Here is an 18,023-nt window from a genome sequence, read left to right on the forward strand (position 1 = left end):
TTGAGAGAAATTCTGGGGAATCGGAAGCCTTATCTATGTTGAAATGAGAAGGAAATTGACAGTCCCACACTGCAAGCCTTTGTTAGAAACTCTGAAACCTCGATATAAAGAACCCAGATATAACATAATATTGTTTATAACGAAGTAAATGGAAAGCAGTTTTGCAATATATACAGTGCTAGTAATATACCTTCATAACAAATTTTTAAATATAACAAACTTATATTTGTGTAAGACGCACCTTTGTTATGTTGAGCTTTGAGTGTACAGGTATTGTGACATCGTATAAGGATGCCTATGTGGTCTTCCTTCTGCCTTTAACAGTGTTATCTTACTCTTACAGATGTTCTCCGTACTTAAATTTACTGCGTTTTTGGCTGTTTTCAGTTGCAGTGATTGGTGCCTTTTCTTTGCAGAGCTGCTATGGTGAAGGCTCCATCTAAGAAAAAGCAAACAGAGGTATGTGAAAGCAACAGCTCTATGTAGCCTGTGAAGTTCTTAGGTTACCCAAAAGCATACTTGGCCACACATCAGCTGACGACATGTTGTTATGTAGGACTACATGATCGTTATGGATTTAAGAGCTCGGAGCTTGTTCTTTTTGGCAGCTATCGAGAAGACAGCTGGCAAACTTGTCGGCTGAACAATGTAACACTCAAACCTCATTATAACGAAGTCACACCTGCCACGAAAATACTTCGTTATATTCAAAACTTTGTTATGAACACATATTTGCTGCACTGTATCTATGACAGCCATTTTTCATCTACTTCATTATAACTGATAATTCGTCATATCCGAGCTTCTTATATCGGGGTTCGAGGTTATGTGGTCATTGTGGAAGTTAAGCGCTTGGAGCAGGATGATGTACGAGTTCATACAGAAGCGATCTAGACTGCCTGCCAGCTAACCGTACATTGTCATGATAGATTACACTGTCATTACGTCATCTTAGAACTTGGAAGTTGTGCATTTTTTAGGTAAATCAGGTGAGACTGTTTTAAAATGTGGATTAAAAGGAAGAGAGGGCAAGATAGTGGTTGCAAGAAAGGTGCACTGTTTTTGCGACCCTACAGTGGGTTGATTATTATTTGTTTTGCGTGTGCCCATGGGTCTTTTTGCAAGTTTCTTTTTCTATTGAACATCCTTCAATTTATGGTGTGTCTATTCTTGAGCGTGTTCATTCGTGTAAAATTTGTGCAACTTGAGGGAAAATTGTGCTGCGGCACGTTTTCTATGGCCAGACTGTCCACGGGACGGCACCATAAAAGGTGTGAGAATGTTTCTGTGTTTTTTGAAGTTGCTTTGGGGAAGTGCGATCAATTGGAAATTAAGTTCTGTACTCTCACGTACGTATTAAAAAAATTTATATTTATAGTTTTGCAGAAGTTATTACTACAACAGTTTATTCCTTTGAATGCTTTGACATGCTTGAATCTTGTATTGCCTTGGAAACACCTCAATATTAGATATTTTTTATGTTTTTTCTTTTTTTCTGTTACTTTAAAAAACCTTGTTTGCTCTGTCAGGCCTCTAGGTGGTTGTCAGGTGGTGGTGTTGGTGGATTTAATGCGGCCTGGACGCATAGCCTCAACTTCTGGTGTCTCAACCCTGCTGTCGTAAGTGTTCCGCTTACGTGGGTAGGGGTAATTTAGTTACTCGTATGTACTAATGCATTTTTTTTGTTGCAGTGTTTTCTATTCAGAGCTGCCACTTTCCTTTTTAATTGCAAACATTACAGCAGCTTTCTGAGCATTTGGACACTAACATTTTTTTTAAGCATTTTATTGGGCACACTTTATTTATTTGATCAAATCTGTCCAATAAGCTGCTGATAAATGTTGTGTTAGTGTCTGTGTAAGCTTAGTAAGCTGCCGAGTTATAGCATCTGCTGTTGTTGTTTTAACATGTACTACTGTCTGCATCAAATGAACGGCAAGCTCTTGCGATAATGTAGTGCACGCCGTCCAGTTATCACGATTGACAGGCGCACGCATCCTGTTCGGCAGCTCTGCACATATACGAGTGTCTGTTCAAGGTGATAAGTGGATGGCGCGCACTATAACATCAAGAAGGCTTGCCTCTGTTCAGGTTTCATTTTACGCTGATAGTACCTTAAATGATATCTGCTTGTTACTAAAACGTATACTTTAAAAATGAAAAACATTTTTTACGCTGCAGCCACATGTGAGTATTGCAGTGCATGACCTTTACAGCGAAGGAACTTGTATGTTTGGTTATCAAAGAATTTGACCGCATTATTACTATGGTTATTATCATGATATCCAGCTGCCTTTGTTATCATCTTCGCTAGGCACACCGGATTGAGTGACTGTGCTGTTATCACCGAGCAAAGTCAAAGTATCCGCAAACCAAGCGCAAGTGACCTGCAAGTGTGTAAAGCTGGTCTTGAAGGGGCATTGTTGTCACAATTTACCAGTGCCCAGCGTTGTAACATAAAGCAGTTGCAGTAGTCAGTTGTATGAACATCGAAACGTAACATATGCATACTCATATCAAGTCACATTGCACTTGGGCTACATGCATTATCAGATTCATTGGAGCGTTCACTCCTTATTTTCCTCATATCACAGGCCATGTCAGACATTAAGGACAAGGTACACTCCTTGATCGTGGCATCGGGGACGCTGACGCCCATGGAGTCCTTTGAGTCTGAGCTCGACATGCCTTTCAAGAGCCAGTTGCAGGCCAACCACGTCATTCCACGTGAAGGGGTGAGTCACTACACTGTATCAGGGCTAACTGGCCTGAATGTTTCTCTTGGTTTGTATTTGTGCTGTGTTTAAAACCACGAGTTTGCAAACTCACTTTGACAGAAACCTGCATACTGATACTACAGTGTTTCATTCTGCTTCACCACTGGCATAAATTTTTAGCAGCGGCAGCAGCAGCAAAACTGTGATGTTGGTTGGGTCGCGTTGTGGATGACTATCTTGTTGTTGAGGGAGCACACCTGTCAACATCGGGACTTCTCCAATTTTCCTAACTTCTTTGCCGATTGGTATGACGCCTCTGTGGCTTAGTTCACGGCAACTATGCCTTTGCAGTGAAGCACAAGAAAGTCTTCTCTTGAAGAATAGGGTCAAGGAACCTGTTTAATGAAACAAAAAAAACACTGGGAAGGTGCATTCTTGTCGCCATAGGTTTCATAGAAAGGTCACGATTCAAAGTGGTAGAAACGAGCACATTTTAGTTTAAGTAACTGACGAAATGTACACTGCAGGATGACACTCTGTGGTTAAGCTTGTCGTTACACCCTGGAAAACTGTGTTGTACTATTTTAAATGTGAATGCTTCTGTTGGCTTGCAAGTGCTTGACCTGTCTATAAATTGACAAAAAAGTTTCTTTTCTGCTATTGCGAATTTCTACTGCCTAGCTGTCTGTTTGTGCTCCACAAATAGTTTTATTGTAAAGTTGCACAGCCTGTGCACTGGATATTAAAGTCATATTCTTTGACTAAGTACCGACCTTGTTGCATTCGGGAATAGTTCAGGAAACCATGGATTGTTTCATTCAGCTACCAATGTATTCAACATTTATTTTTGTCATTGATTTTGTTATAACAGTACTATTTCGAAAAATGAATGTTAGTAGGCCACTTTAATTTTCTTTGACTGCCATAGTGTTTGTGCTTTGTGTGCATTTAAATATAAATGTGTGCATCTTGATTCCTGTTGGGTACGTTAAAGTGCCTCCTTGATGGAGAAGGTCCATTATTGCCTGTGAGTTTCATCTGTTGTTGAACGTGCACATACTAGGGATAGTGGCTCTTCTAAAAAGCAAATTTTAAAACAGTTATTCTGCCAGCAAGTATGTCTTTTACAAGTTGCTAATATAGTTGAATTCAGTGCAGTGCCTTGAGTGACTGCAAGAAAAGGCATAGAAGATGATACAAACTACTTGTCGGTGCTAGTAACACTCCAAGATCTTTACGGTTATTAGTTTTCTCAGTTGTTGTGCGTCACTGAGGGTCATTTAACGAAAATCACGTGCCACAAAAACAAATGTACGCTTTCGGCTTTTCCTCCCGTTTAGGTCTGGATTGGAAGCATTACATGTGGACCCAATAATGTGAACCTCACCGCCAATTTTAAAACTGCAGAGACATTTGAGTTTCAAGATGAGATAGGGTCCATCCTTTGGGACATCTGCAAGGTAAGCTCTTCAAAAGTCTGCCGGTGAAGGCAGTTACCTCGGGACAGATACAATCAAGCAATAAGTCGTGGCCGAGTTTCGTAACATGTGAAAACAGCATGATTATAAAATCACTCATTCACGCACTCGCATGCACATACAGAGACATATTCGCATGCATGGTTTAATAAAGAAGCATGTCATAATGCAGTGTCACAGCATGTAACACAGCAGTTCGTTGTTGCTCTTGCTATTGAGTGAAGCACTAGACTGTGGCAGTGCGGCAGTGCTCTCATCACTAAGGGTGTTGATGCATACTATAGTGGTAGTGCCGCTGAATTGCATGGTTGCTTTCTTTTTGAACAAGTGACTGTGTCTGACACATGGCAAATGAAAGCGCAAGTGCAAAAACTCTGAATATTTAGGGGAGCCTACAAACTGACTTTTATCCCACCCCATCACATACACATATACAGTGAAACCTCGTTAAACCGTAGTTGGCCGGAGCTCGGAAAAAGTATGTACTAAACAGTAGTACTGCTTAACCGAAATAGCGTCAGATTGCTCACTTACCTGTCAAAAAAAGAAATCTTCAGGGAGTGCGATGAAAGAACAAAAAACGTGCAGTAATTTATTAACTTCGCGTGACAAAGTCTGTAATCTTCATTTGACGACGCGGCAGCCTAGCAGCAACGACAGCGGCCTCAAACTCATTTATGCTGTGTGCCAGCTTTTCCGCCAGCCCCCTCTTCTCGGCAAATACCCACATAACGCTGACGCAATGCGCAGCTTCGGCCACTGTCGGACCTGGCTCACCCGTGTTGTCGTTTTCCATGTCGTCCTCATCACTTTCATTTGGCGACACTTCGACAACCGAGGCAACAATGGCTTCGTCGGACATGTCCGGAGATGTCTGCGCATCGCTGTCTGCGTCTCTGAAGTCGGGGAAGGAAATGCCTTCCGTAACGCCCTGCCGCTCCAGCACTTCAGCTAGCAGAGTTTTGCAAGCTTCGTCTAAAATGTCCGAAGTCTGGTCGATGGTGTCACTGGCGTCATCTGCGTCGCCCGCACACACACTGAAGCCAGCACGCTTGAAGCAATTTTGAACTGTCGTTGCTTCAACCTGCCGCCACGAGTATTCGAGCAGGTGAATTGCGCCAACCAGTTCGCTGGAGAATAATTTGCCACGTTCAGTGGCGAGAAGAAATCTGCGCAGCAGATTCTTCTTGTAGAGCTGTTTTACAGCTCGAATGATGCCTTGGTCCGAGGGTTGGGCAATCGCTGTTATGTTTGGTGGCAGAAACGCCAACTTCACAGCCGTCAGGTTGTCCAGGGCGACGTGCGCCGAAGCGTTGTCTAAAATAATAACAACTCTTCTGTTCTTAGCCGCAAAACGACGATCGATGAGGCGCATGTACTCCTCAAAGAGTTTTGCCGTCATCCATGCTTTGGTGTTGCTGCTATAGATGACCCCTGATGGCAACCGGGCGCCTTTGAAACATCTAGGCTTCGCCGACTTTCCAATCACAAGGAGCGGAGTTTTGTTGGTTCCAGTCATGTTTACGAAAAACGCCACTGATATTCTGTCTTTTGCATGCTTGCCGCCGGTGCACGTCTCGCCTTTGAACGCGAGCGTTTTGTCTGGTAGCAGCTTAAAGAATAGCGCCGATTCATCCATATTAAAGATGTCATCAGGTGCGTAGTCTTCCAAGATGTTCTTCAGCTAACCATTTCGCCACTGCTCCACGCCATCCACGTCAGCAGCAGCACCTTCCCCCGAAACAGTCCTCGTGGTAATGCCGTGCCTCGCCTTAAATTTGGCCAGCCAGCCATTGCTGCACATGAAGTTGTCATGGTTGAGCTGAGAGGCAAAAACCAGGGCCTTCTCCACGAGCAGGGGTCCGCTGAAAAGCAGATTTGTTGACCGTGCAGCTTTTAGCCACTTCACCAGCGCCTTCTCTACATTTGAAAACGCCGAACCGCGTAACCGGCACCTTTTCGCAGTTGCAGCAGTACTGCTGAGCAACTTCTCTCTGGAATTCCAAATTCCACACACCCTGGTTAACGGCAGGTCCTTTTCACGTGCCAGCGCCGATTTTTTCGTGCCACTTTCAATAGCACGAATTATGTCCAATTTCTCCTTTATTTTCAGCACTCGATGCTTTTGTCCCAGCTTCGGCATGACGCAAGTACGAAGCAGCACAAGCACACATACGCAACACGTGAAAAACGACGCGAGAGCTGTACGGCAGGAATCAGCCAGAGAACACCTATGCACGGCGCCAAAGGAACAAAGAAAGCAATTTAAGCAAAGCAAGCGCACACCGTGTTTGGATGGATGGATGGATGGATGCATGTGGCTGTACCCTTTAGATCGGGCGGCGGTTAACGCCATCTAGCCGTAATACTTAGTGAACTAACCATTAGATTTATCTTTTTTTTTCTTTAAGTAGTGAGGTTGAGGATTCGTATTTTGCAGTGAAGGGTTTTGTTTTCACTCGTGCCTTGACTTTAACCACCAATCAGATAACCTCCTTCTAGTTAAATCCACCCGCTTAAAGTCTATTTTGCCCTCCCTGTCCCTAAACCCCAGTGCTTTGAAAAACTCTGCGCCATCATCCTGAACTATAGGGTGAAGCCCTTTACAGAACATTATCAAGTGTTCGGCAGTTTCTTCTTTCTCTCCACACGCACTGCGTATTGTGTCTACCCCTTCGTATTTGGCTCGATATGTCTTGGTTCGCAATACTCTCGTCCTGGCCTCAAACAGTAGAGAACTACCCCGAGTATTATCATAGATCCTTTCCTTTGCAGTTTCCTGCTTAAAAGTTCGATAGATCTCTAGTGTGGACTTCTTAATCATGCCAATTCTCCACATGTCAGTCTCCGTTTCCTTCACTTTCTTCTTATCCGATAGTTCTTTTTGGTTTGGCCACCTGCTGTTTTCCATGTATTTACCAGTCAATTTTCTGGTTCGCTTCCTCCATTTTGTATCGACATTTTTCACGTACAAGTAGCTGAAAACCTTCCTAGCCCAACGCTCATCCCCCATTTCTCTCAATCGCTTCTCAAATTTTATCTTGCTGCTAGCTTCCCTGCCCTCAAATGATGTCCATCCCATATCACCTTGTACTCCCTGATTTGGTGTATTCCCATGAGCTCCTAAAGCAAGCCTTTTTACGCTCCACGGAGAAGGTAGTGGCAAGAATGCAGTGGTCACTCCCTAGGTCTTCAGCAAGGTTCATCCACAAGGTTCATCCACTACGGGCGTTTGCCAAGGGGACGGTCTGTGAACAAACGCTGAAAATTCTGCAAGGCAAGAACATAACACATCATCTTCTGAGTTGGTTCCCAGCTCACCTTTGACAAATCAACGATTCCCCTCCCAATCTCAACGAAGCAGCACACGAGGCGGCGCGAGAACTCTCCAACCGCGCCTCCCCGGGGATGCGTTCTACCGGTGAAGGGGATAACCGGGAAATTCTTACAACATATAACGAGCTCACTAAACATTTCTACCTGTCTAGAAGGATTTTCCCTCCACCTCACAAAAATCTAACCCGGCCCCAAGCACTTGCATTAAGGCTTTTGCAAACGCGGATGTACCCTACTTTGAAAATGTTACACATCATGTACCCTGACCTATACCCAAGTAATCTTTGTCCACATTGTGGGGAAATAGCTTCATTAGAACACATGCTCTGGCAGTGCACCAAATTCGCTCATTTATCGCACATCACCTCTGCCAGATGGGAGGCGGCAATCCGCAGCTCGTCCTTGGCAGATCAGCTCTGGGCTGTCCACCAAGCCCGCGAGGCGGCTGAGGAGCTTGGCATCTCAGTCCCCACGTGGGAGCTGCCCGCAACACAGTGATCTGTGTTTTGGAGGACCAAATAAAAGTTTATCCAATCCAATCCAAAGCAAGCCTACCTATTCCACGTTGCTTAATTTCTAATCTTGCTTGAACTTCTGATCTCATGCACAAGACCGCATTGCCGAACGTCAGCCCAGGCACCATGACACCTTTCCATATTCCTCTCACAACATCATACCTATTGTAATTCCACAGTGCCCTATTTTTCATCACACCTGCATTCCTGTTACCTTTAGTCGCCACGTATATTTCGTGTTCCCTTAGGTACTCAGTCCCATTGCTTATCCATACGCCCAGATATTTGTATTTATCTGTTATCTCTAGCATGACCTCCTGTATTCTAAGCTCACTACCTTCATTATCATTAAAAATCATGACTGCTGATTTTTCCTTACTGAATCTAAAATCTAACCTAGCTCCCTCATTACCGCAGATGTCCATCAATCTCTGCAAATCTTCCTTGTTGTCGGCCATCAGAACTCTATCATCTGCGTACATTAATGCTGGTAGTGCCTGATCAATGAGTTTTCCTTGTTTGACTAAAGAGAGGTCGAAGCCAAGTCCACCTCCCTCTAATTTGGCCTCTAATCCTTCTAGGTACATCATGAATAACAAGGGTGACAGTGGACACCCCTGCCTAAGTCCCCGTTTCACCTCTGTGGGCTTGAATACCTGTTTTTCCCACTTTATAACTACCTTGTTACTTTTATAGATTTCCTTTAAAAGATTAGTGACTCCTTCTTCCACACCCAGTGTGTCTAGTATTCCCCACAAGTCCTCTTGAACCGCGCTATCGTACGCACCCTTGATATCCAAAAATACTAGCCACAGGGGCCTGTGTTCCTTTTCTGCTATTTCGATGCACTGCGTCAGTGAGAACAGATTGTTTTCCAACCTCCTGTGTTTCCGAAACCCATTCCGCAGTTCCCCCAGCACCCCCTCATTCTGTATCCATGCCTGCAGTCTTTCCTTTATAATCTGCATCGCCAGCCTGTAGACCACTGATGTCACTGTTATGGGACGGTAGTTGTTTATGTCATCTTTGTCCCCCTTTCCTTTTTAAATCATGCTCATCCTGCTAAGTTTCCATCCATCAGGGACTTCACCATCGATTATAGTTCTGCTCACTGCCTCTCTCAAAGTCTGTTTAGACTTCAGACCCAATATCTTTATCAGCATAATTGGAATGCCATTTGGGCCTGTTGATGTACTACTTGGAACCCTCTTCTCGGCCCTTTCCCACTCTCGTTGTGAAAATGGAGCCATTGTGCCACTTGATCCATTCCTGTCTATTGTGGTGCATAAGGCACTTCTTTGTTGAAATTTTTCTGTCACCCTTGTTCTTATATATTAGTAGCTTTGTCCCCTTCTAGCCTAGCACCTTGAGCTGTAGTTATAAACCTCTGCTCTTGGTTTGTTTCATTTCTTAGGGAGTTTAGATGGTTCCAAAATTTCGCAGCTGCCTTTCTGTCCTTCTTATGTACTTCTGCCAGCCACTGAGCACCCTTTCTTCTAATCTTTTCATTGATCAGGAGGGATGCTTCCCTTCTAGAGCTTAGAAAGATTTCCCATTTTCGTTCAACATCATCTGTCGGTTCACCCCGTTGCTTAGCATGTCTGTGTTCCCTAGAGGCTTCCTGATGTTTTGCTATGGCTCTCTTAACTTCCTGATCCCACCAACTCTTGGGCTTGTGTCTTCTTTTCCGGGGTGACTTGTCACGTGCCTTAGCAAGCTCTAGCCCAAACAGTCTAATTAGATTTGTGTATGTACACACAGTTTTATTATCCTCAGTGATTACTTTCTCAATCTGTTTAGTAGTAATTTCTATATTCTTAATGAAAATTTTCCTGTAGTTGCTCATCTTGTCTCCTTCCCACTTTCGCTGCTCTTCCAAAACTTAGCTTGATACGTTTGTGATCACTACCTAGACTTCAGGAGCCACCTTCATCTATGTGCATTCCCCTGCGCTTATCATACATCCTATGTGACATCAGTGCGTAATCTATCGTTGACTGCAGCCTTCTTACCTCCCATGTTATTTGCCCTTCATACTTCTCGGTACTGTTGCAAATGATCAAATCATGCCTTTCACTCATATCCATGATCATTTTGCCTGTTGAGTCAGTATACCCATATATATCTTCTATGTGCGCATTCATATCTCCTAGTATAATTATCTCGGACTCTCCTCCTAATTCCTCAATGTCCTTTGATATACATTCCACCATTGCCTGGTTTTCCTCTCTGGCCTTTGCTCCCGTCCACAAGTACACCAAACCAAGGAGTGTCATCTGCCCAGCTACTTTCCCTCTTAACCATAAATGTTCCATGCATCCCTGCTTGACTCTTTGCCAACCCATGCTCTTATGTATAAATGCACCAATTCCACCCCCCTTTTTACTGCCTTCTGTTCTATTGCAATATTCCCATACGTAGTCCGGATTGTAGGGTGGTTGCTCCATGTCCCGAAAATGTGTCTCCACAACCCCATATACCATCAGCTCCTCCTGCCTCAACTGCTCTTCTATCTCTTCCCACTTTAACCTATTCCTGCCACCCTGCATGTTAATATAGCCTACGTCTGACTTAGCTCAACTCTTGTGTTTACGTCAATTTCTTCTCCCACGGACTTCGTGTGACTTGAATATTTGTGCCCCTTTAGGTTCGTCTTTGGCTACACTGTTGGCCTCAGGGCTCTGGGTCTCCCTAAAAAGCTATGGCTTGGCGACCCATTCTGTTACCGAACCTCCTGCCCGCGTGTTTGTGCAAAGCGCCATCGCGTGGACAACACCAGAAGCCTAACCGGCCACGTGCTTCTTGTTGCAGAAAAATCCAAGAGATGGCGCTCACCAACACAGCCGCCATCATCATCAACACAAACAAGCGAGGCGTGTTTCGATCTCTGGGGCTTGCTGTTCTGTCGGGACGCCCAGTGGGGGACAACATGCCGCGGCGAGTGCGCAACGAAAATTGGAAAAACTACTTGTTAACCGATACATACGCGATAAGCTGGTACGGCTTATGCGGATACAAAATGCATTATGTTCAATGGCCGACGAGTCGAGGGATTTGACTTCGCTACTTTTAAAACGAAACTACTGTTTGCGCGGGTACGGCTTAACGAGGTTTTACTGTACATGCTAAAAAGCAAGTCAACCCAACCAGCAAATCATGCAAGAAAACTCCTGTTTTCTCCTTTCAGGCTGTCCCCTATGGAGTGCTATGCTTCTTCCCATCGTATGGCATGATGAACAAATTGTCCCAGCGATGGCAGGTGTGTAATTGTCAAATAGTTTTCACCTTGTTCTGTAAGTTCCACAGCGTCGCCGTCATAATCCTCCATGGTCGGCATCTTCTTCACATCACTGCGCCTTCGACGCCCATTTCCCTTGTGTTGTGTCAGCACTGTCGCTTCTTGCGGAGTTTCTTATTTTTTCATTGTGGCCGTGTTTTCATGCGACCTTCATCGTGTGCTACAGTGATGACTAAGATTCTGGCCAAGGGTCTTGCAAGGAAATGCAGCTGCAACCTCGCCGCACCTTATGGAAAATCTCTGAGGCGCATTTTATACTTGAGGACATTTATCTGAGCACTTCTGACCATTTACGTGCAGTTGGCCATTCGGTAGACTTGGGGAAAGATGTAATGTAGCCTGAATCTGCACAAAAAAGCAGATGAATGTCACAAAATATTTCAGCAAATAAAGCCATGCTTGCCCAAGTAGATTTTAATGTTTGTCCTGTTCATTCGTTAATTCCGCATTTGCCTATTTTCGATGTTTTTCCTGTGCTCATGAAATCCAAATTAACCAGATTATACTGTATGGATTTCCTTTGTCACTTTGTGCTACAAACGAGTGAATTATAATTTGTCCCTTTCATTGCCTAACTTTTCTTTGTATTCTCAATAATTACAATTTCTATTCTGTCTCTTACATCGCAAAACTTTGCAGAACACTGGAATGTGGGGCAAGCTGGAAAGACTGAAGCACATTGCCATGGAACCCCAGAAGGCAGACTCCGACAGTTTCGACTGCACCATGAACGAGTACTTCAACCATGCCTTAGGAAAATACAGCGATGGTAATTACCAATAAGCATACCAATGTTATACCAGCTTGCCGGTCCTTGGTATTTCTTTAGAATTTACTTATACTCTTTGTAGAGGGCCTGCAGGTACTTGATCTTAAGTCACTATAGCAGAAACTTTGTACATGAATGCTGTTTATGCAGCGTTACGTGCACGCGTAGTCAAAGAAATTAAGTGGTATGCTGAGCACTGATGCGGCCTAGCGTGCCACCTAATTTCAGGTGCAATCAGTTGCAATCCATAGATAAGTTGCAGTTGGTTGCGATCGGAAAAGGTTTCAGTCGCAATCATTAGGTTGAGCTTTATTTGGTGAGATTTTTCATGTTTTTTCTTCATCATCTCGACAGATACAATCGGTGAATCTTGTCCTCGTATCTTCCTGTGCCTAACAGGTTATGAGGACGACAGGGGAGGAGCCCTTCTGCTTGCCGTGTGTCGGGGCAAAGTGAGCGAAGGCCTGGACTTTGCCGACAACAGTGCGAGAGCCGTGGTGACGGTGAGACAGCCACAGATTCCTTCTTCTTGCACGTGTCACAGCTCAGCCGTTTGGAGAGATGTAATACGTAACCAAGACTGCGCAACAGGAGGAATAAATGTGACAAGCTTTGACCGAAGGTTGGATAGCAAAATGTCGACATGGCGAGAAAAAAAAAAAAGAGTCAAGTGAAAGTCTGAAAGCTTCAAAACGAAAAATGAACTTGTCTAAAAAATAAGCTCCCTTACAACTTACAAGCTCAAAGATACAAACTGAAATGCTATGATAAAACGGTACACACATGCAAAGCTTTCATCGGGGACAGTCTGCGAAGATTGGAGCATAAAAACAAAATGTTGGGTGATACATTTTGTATGTTGTGGAATTGGGTAAGCGATATTATGGCTGCGTCAGCAGTAAATTACTGCTTCATTTTTGTAGTGACGTGTGTCGTATGATGCCAAGTGGATCCTACGAAATTACGAATTGACTGTTCGTGGACGTTTACAGCAGAGAAAGGGATGGGAGGACAACCACAACATGCCCTAAATGCAGCCTGTTTCCGACATGATGTCTATTGTGCAACCACAGCAATACCTCGTTAACTCGAACTCCCATATCTCGAAAAATTCAAAATTTTCCGCAGAATCGAGCATTATACGTCCCATACATATTTTTCCCTTTATCTTGAAATATTTTTTAGTCATATTGCCGATAACTTGAAATCATGACTGGGAGTGGAATAAAAACTCTGCCGGAAATTCTGTCAGTGACTTTAATGAATTTTATTGAAGTCACTGACAATCAGTACTTGGAAAAACGTTACTAGGCTCCTTGGACGCATTGGCTACCATAAAACGGAAAAATGCTGGCTGCACTCCACAAGGCTGGCGATAATCAACACAGTCGAATGTAGGGAAATGAAAACTGATGTCACTGTTGCGTGCAGCAGCCGAAAAGCACGCTTGGTATACAGAAAAACAAGACCAACCTTGAGACAACAGCAGACTATGTTTTAGGCAACCAACGTGTGTGCACTGCTGGCAGCCAAAACTTTTTTATAATTCATCAATTACGAGCAGAGTCACTCGGATTTGCTGCACAGTGTAAGCACTTTCTCGTTCCTTTCATACCAGCTAGTGCGCTGAAAGCTACGCAGGGAGGAAAATGAAAAGGGGCAAACAAGATGCATCCCTTCATTAGAGTGCATTATAATGTGAGTGCTTTCTTTTGATTTTGTTTGTTTGAACACAAGGCTTTCAATGCGCTCGTGAGCGCGCACGTGTGCACCTGGCACCACCTTGCGATGGTCATGGTGACACGTAGCTCACGATGTTCAAGTCAGCCAATAGCCGCGGGCTTTGGTTTGTGGTGCAGTAATTTGGGTGTTTGGCATCTTTTTTTTAGAAAGAAACGGAGGCGATTTCTAGCTGACTTTCGAGAATTAGTTGTAATTCCAGGCGGTGTGCCGCGCTATAATGTATGGCTCGCGTATTCTCATGATTGACTAATCGGCAGCGTTTGCTGACCATGCTGAAAAAGTGGCACAGGGTTGCTCTAACAAATGGAGTGGAAAGGCGAATGGTGACCTTGCACAACAAGGTGGTGGGTGCGATCACAACAAACCATGTAAAAAGCACACGACGGCAAGCGGTAGTTTCTACTCGCTTTGTGTGACGCCCACTTAATCATGCCATTCACTCTCTCCAGATGCGTGCAAAAGAGTCCCCTTCGACGAGGAAAAGCCAACTTGTGAAAGGAGGCCAACTTGAAGTGTTTCACACTGCTGAATGTTCGATATATCAACTGTTTGAGCTGTTTTTTTAGGTGCGAAGCAGCTCTTTAACTAGCCTGTATAACACTGTTCGTTCGTGTTTTTGTGCCAACGCGCTGCGCCGTGCTCCTCTTTGCCGCAGATGTCGGGGCAGTGCCAAGTAGGTCATGCCTTTCCTCGCAGTGCGTGGTGATGTCACTCTCTCTCTCACCTGCCGTGCTCTCGCTACATGTCACCTCTCTCTCGCTTCACCTTCTCTACTGCTCACAACGTTTGAGCGCACATCGAGTGAACACTCTTTCGGCTCGTTTATCTGCGATAGAGAGGATGCCGGAAAGCGAAGCTCCTTCGCCTGCCGAAACATGCACCGTAGCGATTTCGCCTAACCTGGCTGTCGCCGGCGCTGCGAGGGTTAGCAAAGCTGATCGTGTTCGTGAATGGCGACGTCGTGCCTGCAGCACCGACAAGGCGCGAGCCAGGGAAGCCGAACGCAAGCGTGGGCAGTGGGAGACCAACAACACCGATGAGGTGCGAGTCAAGCACGCTGGTCGCATTTGCGAATGGAGACGGTATGCAGGTAACATCGACGAGACGCAAGCCAAGGAAGCTGAGCGCAAGGGTCTTCAATGTGTTGGCAGCACCGACAAGACACGAGCCAAGGAAGCTGAGCAGGAGCGCCGACTGCGAAAGGCCAATGTCGGCGAATCCTCGACGCTGTCATCGGCAACATATTGAAAGCACCGCGTGCCCTCTGGGGAATCGCCGGCCGAATCGCCGTGTGCAATGCTGCTGTTTGGCATCCCATCAGGGTTCTCTTGGGGAAGATGTTATTTTTGTGACTGCTGATTTCCCAAAGCATCGACGTTTGCCCATTGTCATGTTAAAAAATAGTTCAATACAATGGATAATTTGATTTACTTGAGTTCTGAATGTTTGGGTTTGACTGTAGCACTGTCCCTGAAGATATGTGGGCTAGAGCTTACGAGTCTGTAAATTTCAGAAGGGTTGCTGCTCGGGTGAGTTGGTTATTCATAAATGTAGCACGTATTAGCGCAGTGCAAATAAGAAAGAAACACAACACAAAAAAAAGAAAGGTAGGTGTTATGTTTAGTGGCTACCTTTCTCTACGTTTGTGTTTTTTGTTATTTATACCGCACTAATACATGCTATGTTTGTGTAAATTTAAGCTGTGCAGTTACTCTTGTTATTTAATAATACTTTTTCAACTTGGAACATTGCGAGTTGTAATGTTCTTGAGCTTGCTCTTAATGATTTCACTGGTCGCTCTGTCTTTTTAGCTGCTTTTTGTGTTGCTCGATGATGTTGACATGTGCTTTACAAGATGGTTGAATGAAAAAAAGTTACATTTTACTCTTCTATGTAAGCTTTCAAATGAAGATTAGCTAAGGCAGTGTCCTCACAATCACAGGTCTAAGCTGCACTTCTGTTTACTTTTACAGATTGGCATTCCATTTCCTAATGTAAAGGATATCCAGGTAAGACATGGCTTGTTTATTTGTTTTGGTAGTGAATAGCTTTTTTTTTGTTACTGTGTTGCACCTTTCGGTGACCAGCAGCATTTTTGTGTAAATCATGCAGTGCGTCGTCGTCACACTCTTGAAGGAACATTATTCTGAAGGTATAGCATACGCCACACATGCTGCTGAGATATGTTTTGAGGACCTGTAGCTTGGTCTTTTAATGTTAATAAAAGATGACATCTGTGTAAAGAACCGAATACTTTAATAATTGTGTACTATGAAAGCTATGACTATACACTGTCCGTGCAAAGCCAGGAACCTTTCAGCATCCTTCCATGCATCTTATAGCATACTAACGGTGAGCTATGTATATACGCCTTTATGCCTAAGGTGGTTTGCACATCTTGGAGGCGCTTCAATGGGTCAGAGGCTTGAATACCAGCTGTGAGATGCCACAAAGGGCTCACCAGCACACTTTGAGTTTCCTGCGCTTTGCAACAAGGCACGTTGCCCCGCTACGTTTCCTCCCGCTGTATGCGTGGATGTAGGTGCCAGAGGGAATCTGCACTGTGGCTTTCTTTGCGATGCAATTTAGGTGTTCACGAAGAGGTAAAGTCACGCTAGCGAATGGAAAGGCTACATGAACACTGTCTGATTACACTATCGCAGTCTACTCTTGAAAATGAAGCTCGAGTGTCCTCCAACTTCGTTTAGGCACCCATTCCTCAACACGGGGTCCATTTGAGAGCCATCACATGAAGCAGTAATGTACAGTAAGATCCTATTAATACGTACCTGCCAAGAACATGGCATAACCGCGCACCGAATGTCAGTATGGAGTAGACGCCAAGCATAAATTGGCACCTGCCGACATGTGCCGTCACTACTGAAAAAAAAATTAATGTGATGCCACAGTAAGTGTTGCTGAAGGCACCACTGGGACGTCTTTCATTTTACCAAACCCCCAAAACAATTTTGGCTCTCCCGCACATTGCTTCACCATCCTTGCGATAATGTGCAATGTTGCTGACAATATTAGGAGCATTTCGGAAAAACTAGGAGCAGACAGACTTGTCTGGTTGACTCTCATGTGCATGCACATCTGCGCAGTGATCTGAAAACAGGCACCGTTTTTTGGAAATGTGGAATCTGTTGCCAGGTGAAGCCAATTGTTCCAAGCTAGTTGCTTGCACCGTGTCGCCTACTAAGGTCACACGGTCACTGCCAGAATGTTTGCTATGCCACATGCGTGCATTTCCCGTGGAAGTGCACCCCTCCGTGTCGTGCATTGGTGTAACGGGTGTGTGATCAGATCTAGCTGATTTTGTTTTCTAAAAGAGATGTGCACTTTGCATTACCTCGACACCTAGAATGACCCCATACGGGAGGTGGCCGTGAACAGCTGCACAGCACGTTGGGTGGTTGCCCACACAAAGTGTGAAAAACACTTACAGCAGTGGCAATGATGCCACGTCACGTGCTCTGCTTAGCAAACAGCTTGTGACATTTATTGTGATAGTCTGAAAACTTAGAAGTTCAAAATCGACGAGTACAGGCAGGAGCACAGAAAGATAAGACAGGGTGTTTACTCGCAATAAGCTTTAGCCAGAAATGTCCTTAATTAAATATATGCACAAGCGAGTGGCACATGCAGGCACAATTCGCATCACATACAACGCGAATCAGGATCGGCAGAGCAACATATATTCATATCATAGCCAAGTTTCCGATGCGCAGCACAACAGAAGTGTCACTAATACGATCACCTTCCTTCTTTTTAGTGTGATAAGCCCCCATTAGTTCTCTCGCCATAGCATTTCTACTTGTGCCCAGAATTCGAATGCTAGACAACACTGGTTCTCACGCACAGGTCTTACTATGTATAGGCAGATGAAGCATTAAATTATTTTTAACGAATTGCTCGTGTTCCCATGTCCCATCGTTGACACCTTTCTGCAAATGAGCAGGATTTCGTTCGCGATACCCACGGCGCATGTGATCTAGGATTGTTCGGGCTTTTTTCCGCACGGTGATTTTTTAAGTGGTCCCGAAATGTGAAAGCATAGCCCTGCCTGTTCACGTGGCACTGAAAAAAACTACAAGTACATTGTACTTATTACGCCACATATTTAAAATTGTATTCCACTGTGCACATAAAGCACCATTTCTGGCC

The 18,023-nt window shown here is 44.5% G+C and overlaps 1 protein-coding gene across 3 annotated transcripts in view; it reads left to right on the top strand.

Moving 5' to 3' along the window:
* LOC119159974 (Fanconi anemia group J protein homolog) overlaps positions 1-18,023 on the top strand; it is a 59,493-nt gene that overhangs the window by 38,838 nt on the left and 2,632 nt on the right. For 2 of the 3 annotated variants that reach the window (XM_075889964.1, XM_075889966.1), the window contains 8 exons: positions 417-459; positions 1,530-1,619; positions 2,595-2,735; positions 4,058-4,177; positions 11,234-11,305; positions 11,984-12,113; positions 12,513-12,616; positions 15,830-15,865. In XM_075889964.1, coding sequence (XP_075746079.1) covers positions 417-459; positions 1,530-1,619; positions 2,595-2,735; positions 4,058-4,177; positions 11,234-11,305; positions 11,984-12,113; positions 12,513-12,616; positions 15,830-15,865 — 736 coding nt within the window. The remainder of the gene's footprint in view (positions 1-416; positions 460-1,529; positions 1,620-2,594; positions 2,736-4,057; positions 4,178-11,233; positions 11,306-11,983; positions 12,114-12,512; positions 12,617-15,829; positions 15,866-18,023) is intronic. The other variant, XM_075889965.1, reaches the window with a different exon arrangement.

The sequence above is a fragment of the Rhipicephalus microplus genome, chromosome 3 (assembly GCF_043290135.1).
Source record: "Rhipicephalus microplus isolate Deutch F79 chromosome 3, USDA_Rmic, whole genome shotgun sequence".
Classification (NCBI taxonomy): Eukaryota; Metazoa; Arthropoda; class Arachnida; order Ixodida; family Ixodidae; genus Rhipicephalus; species Rhipicephalus microplus.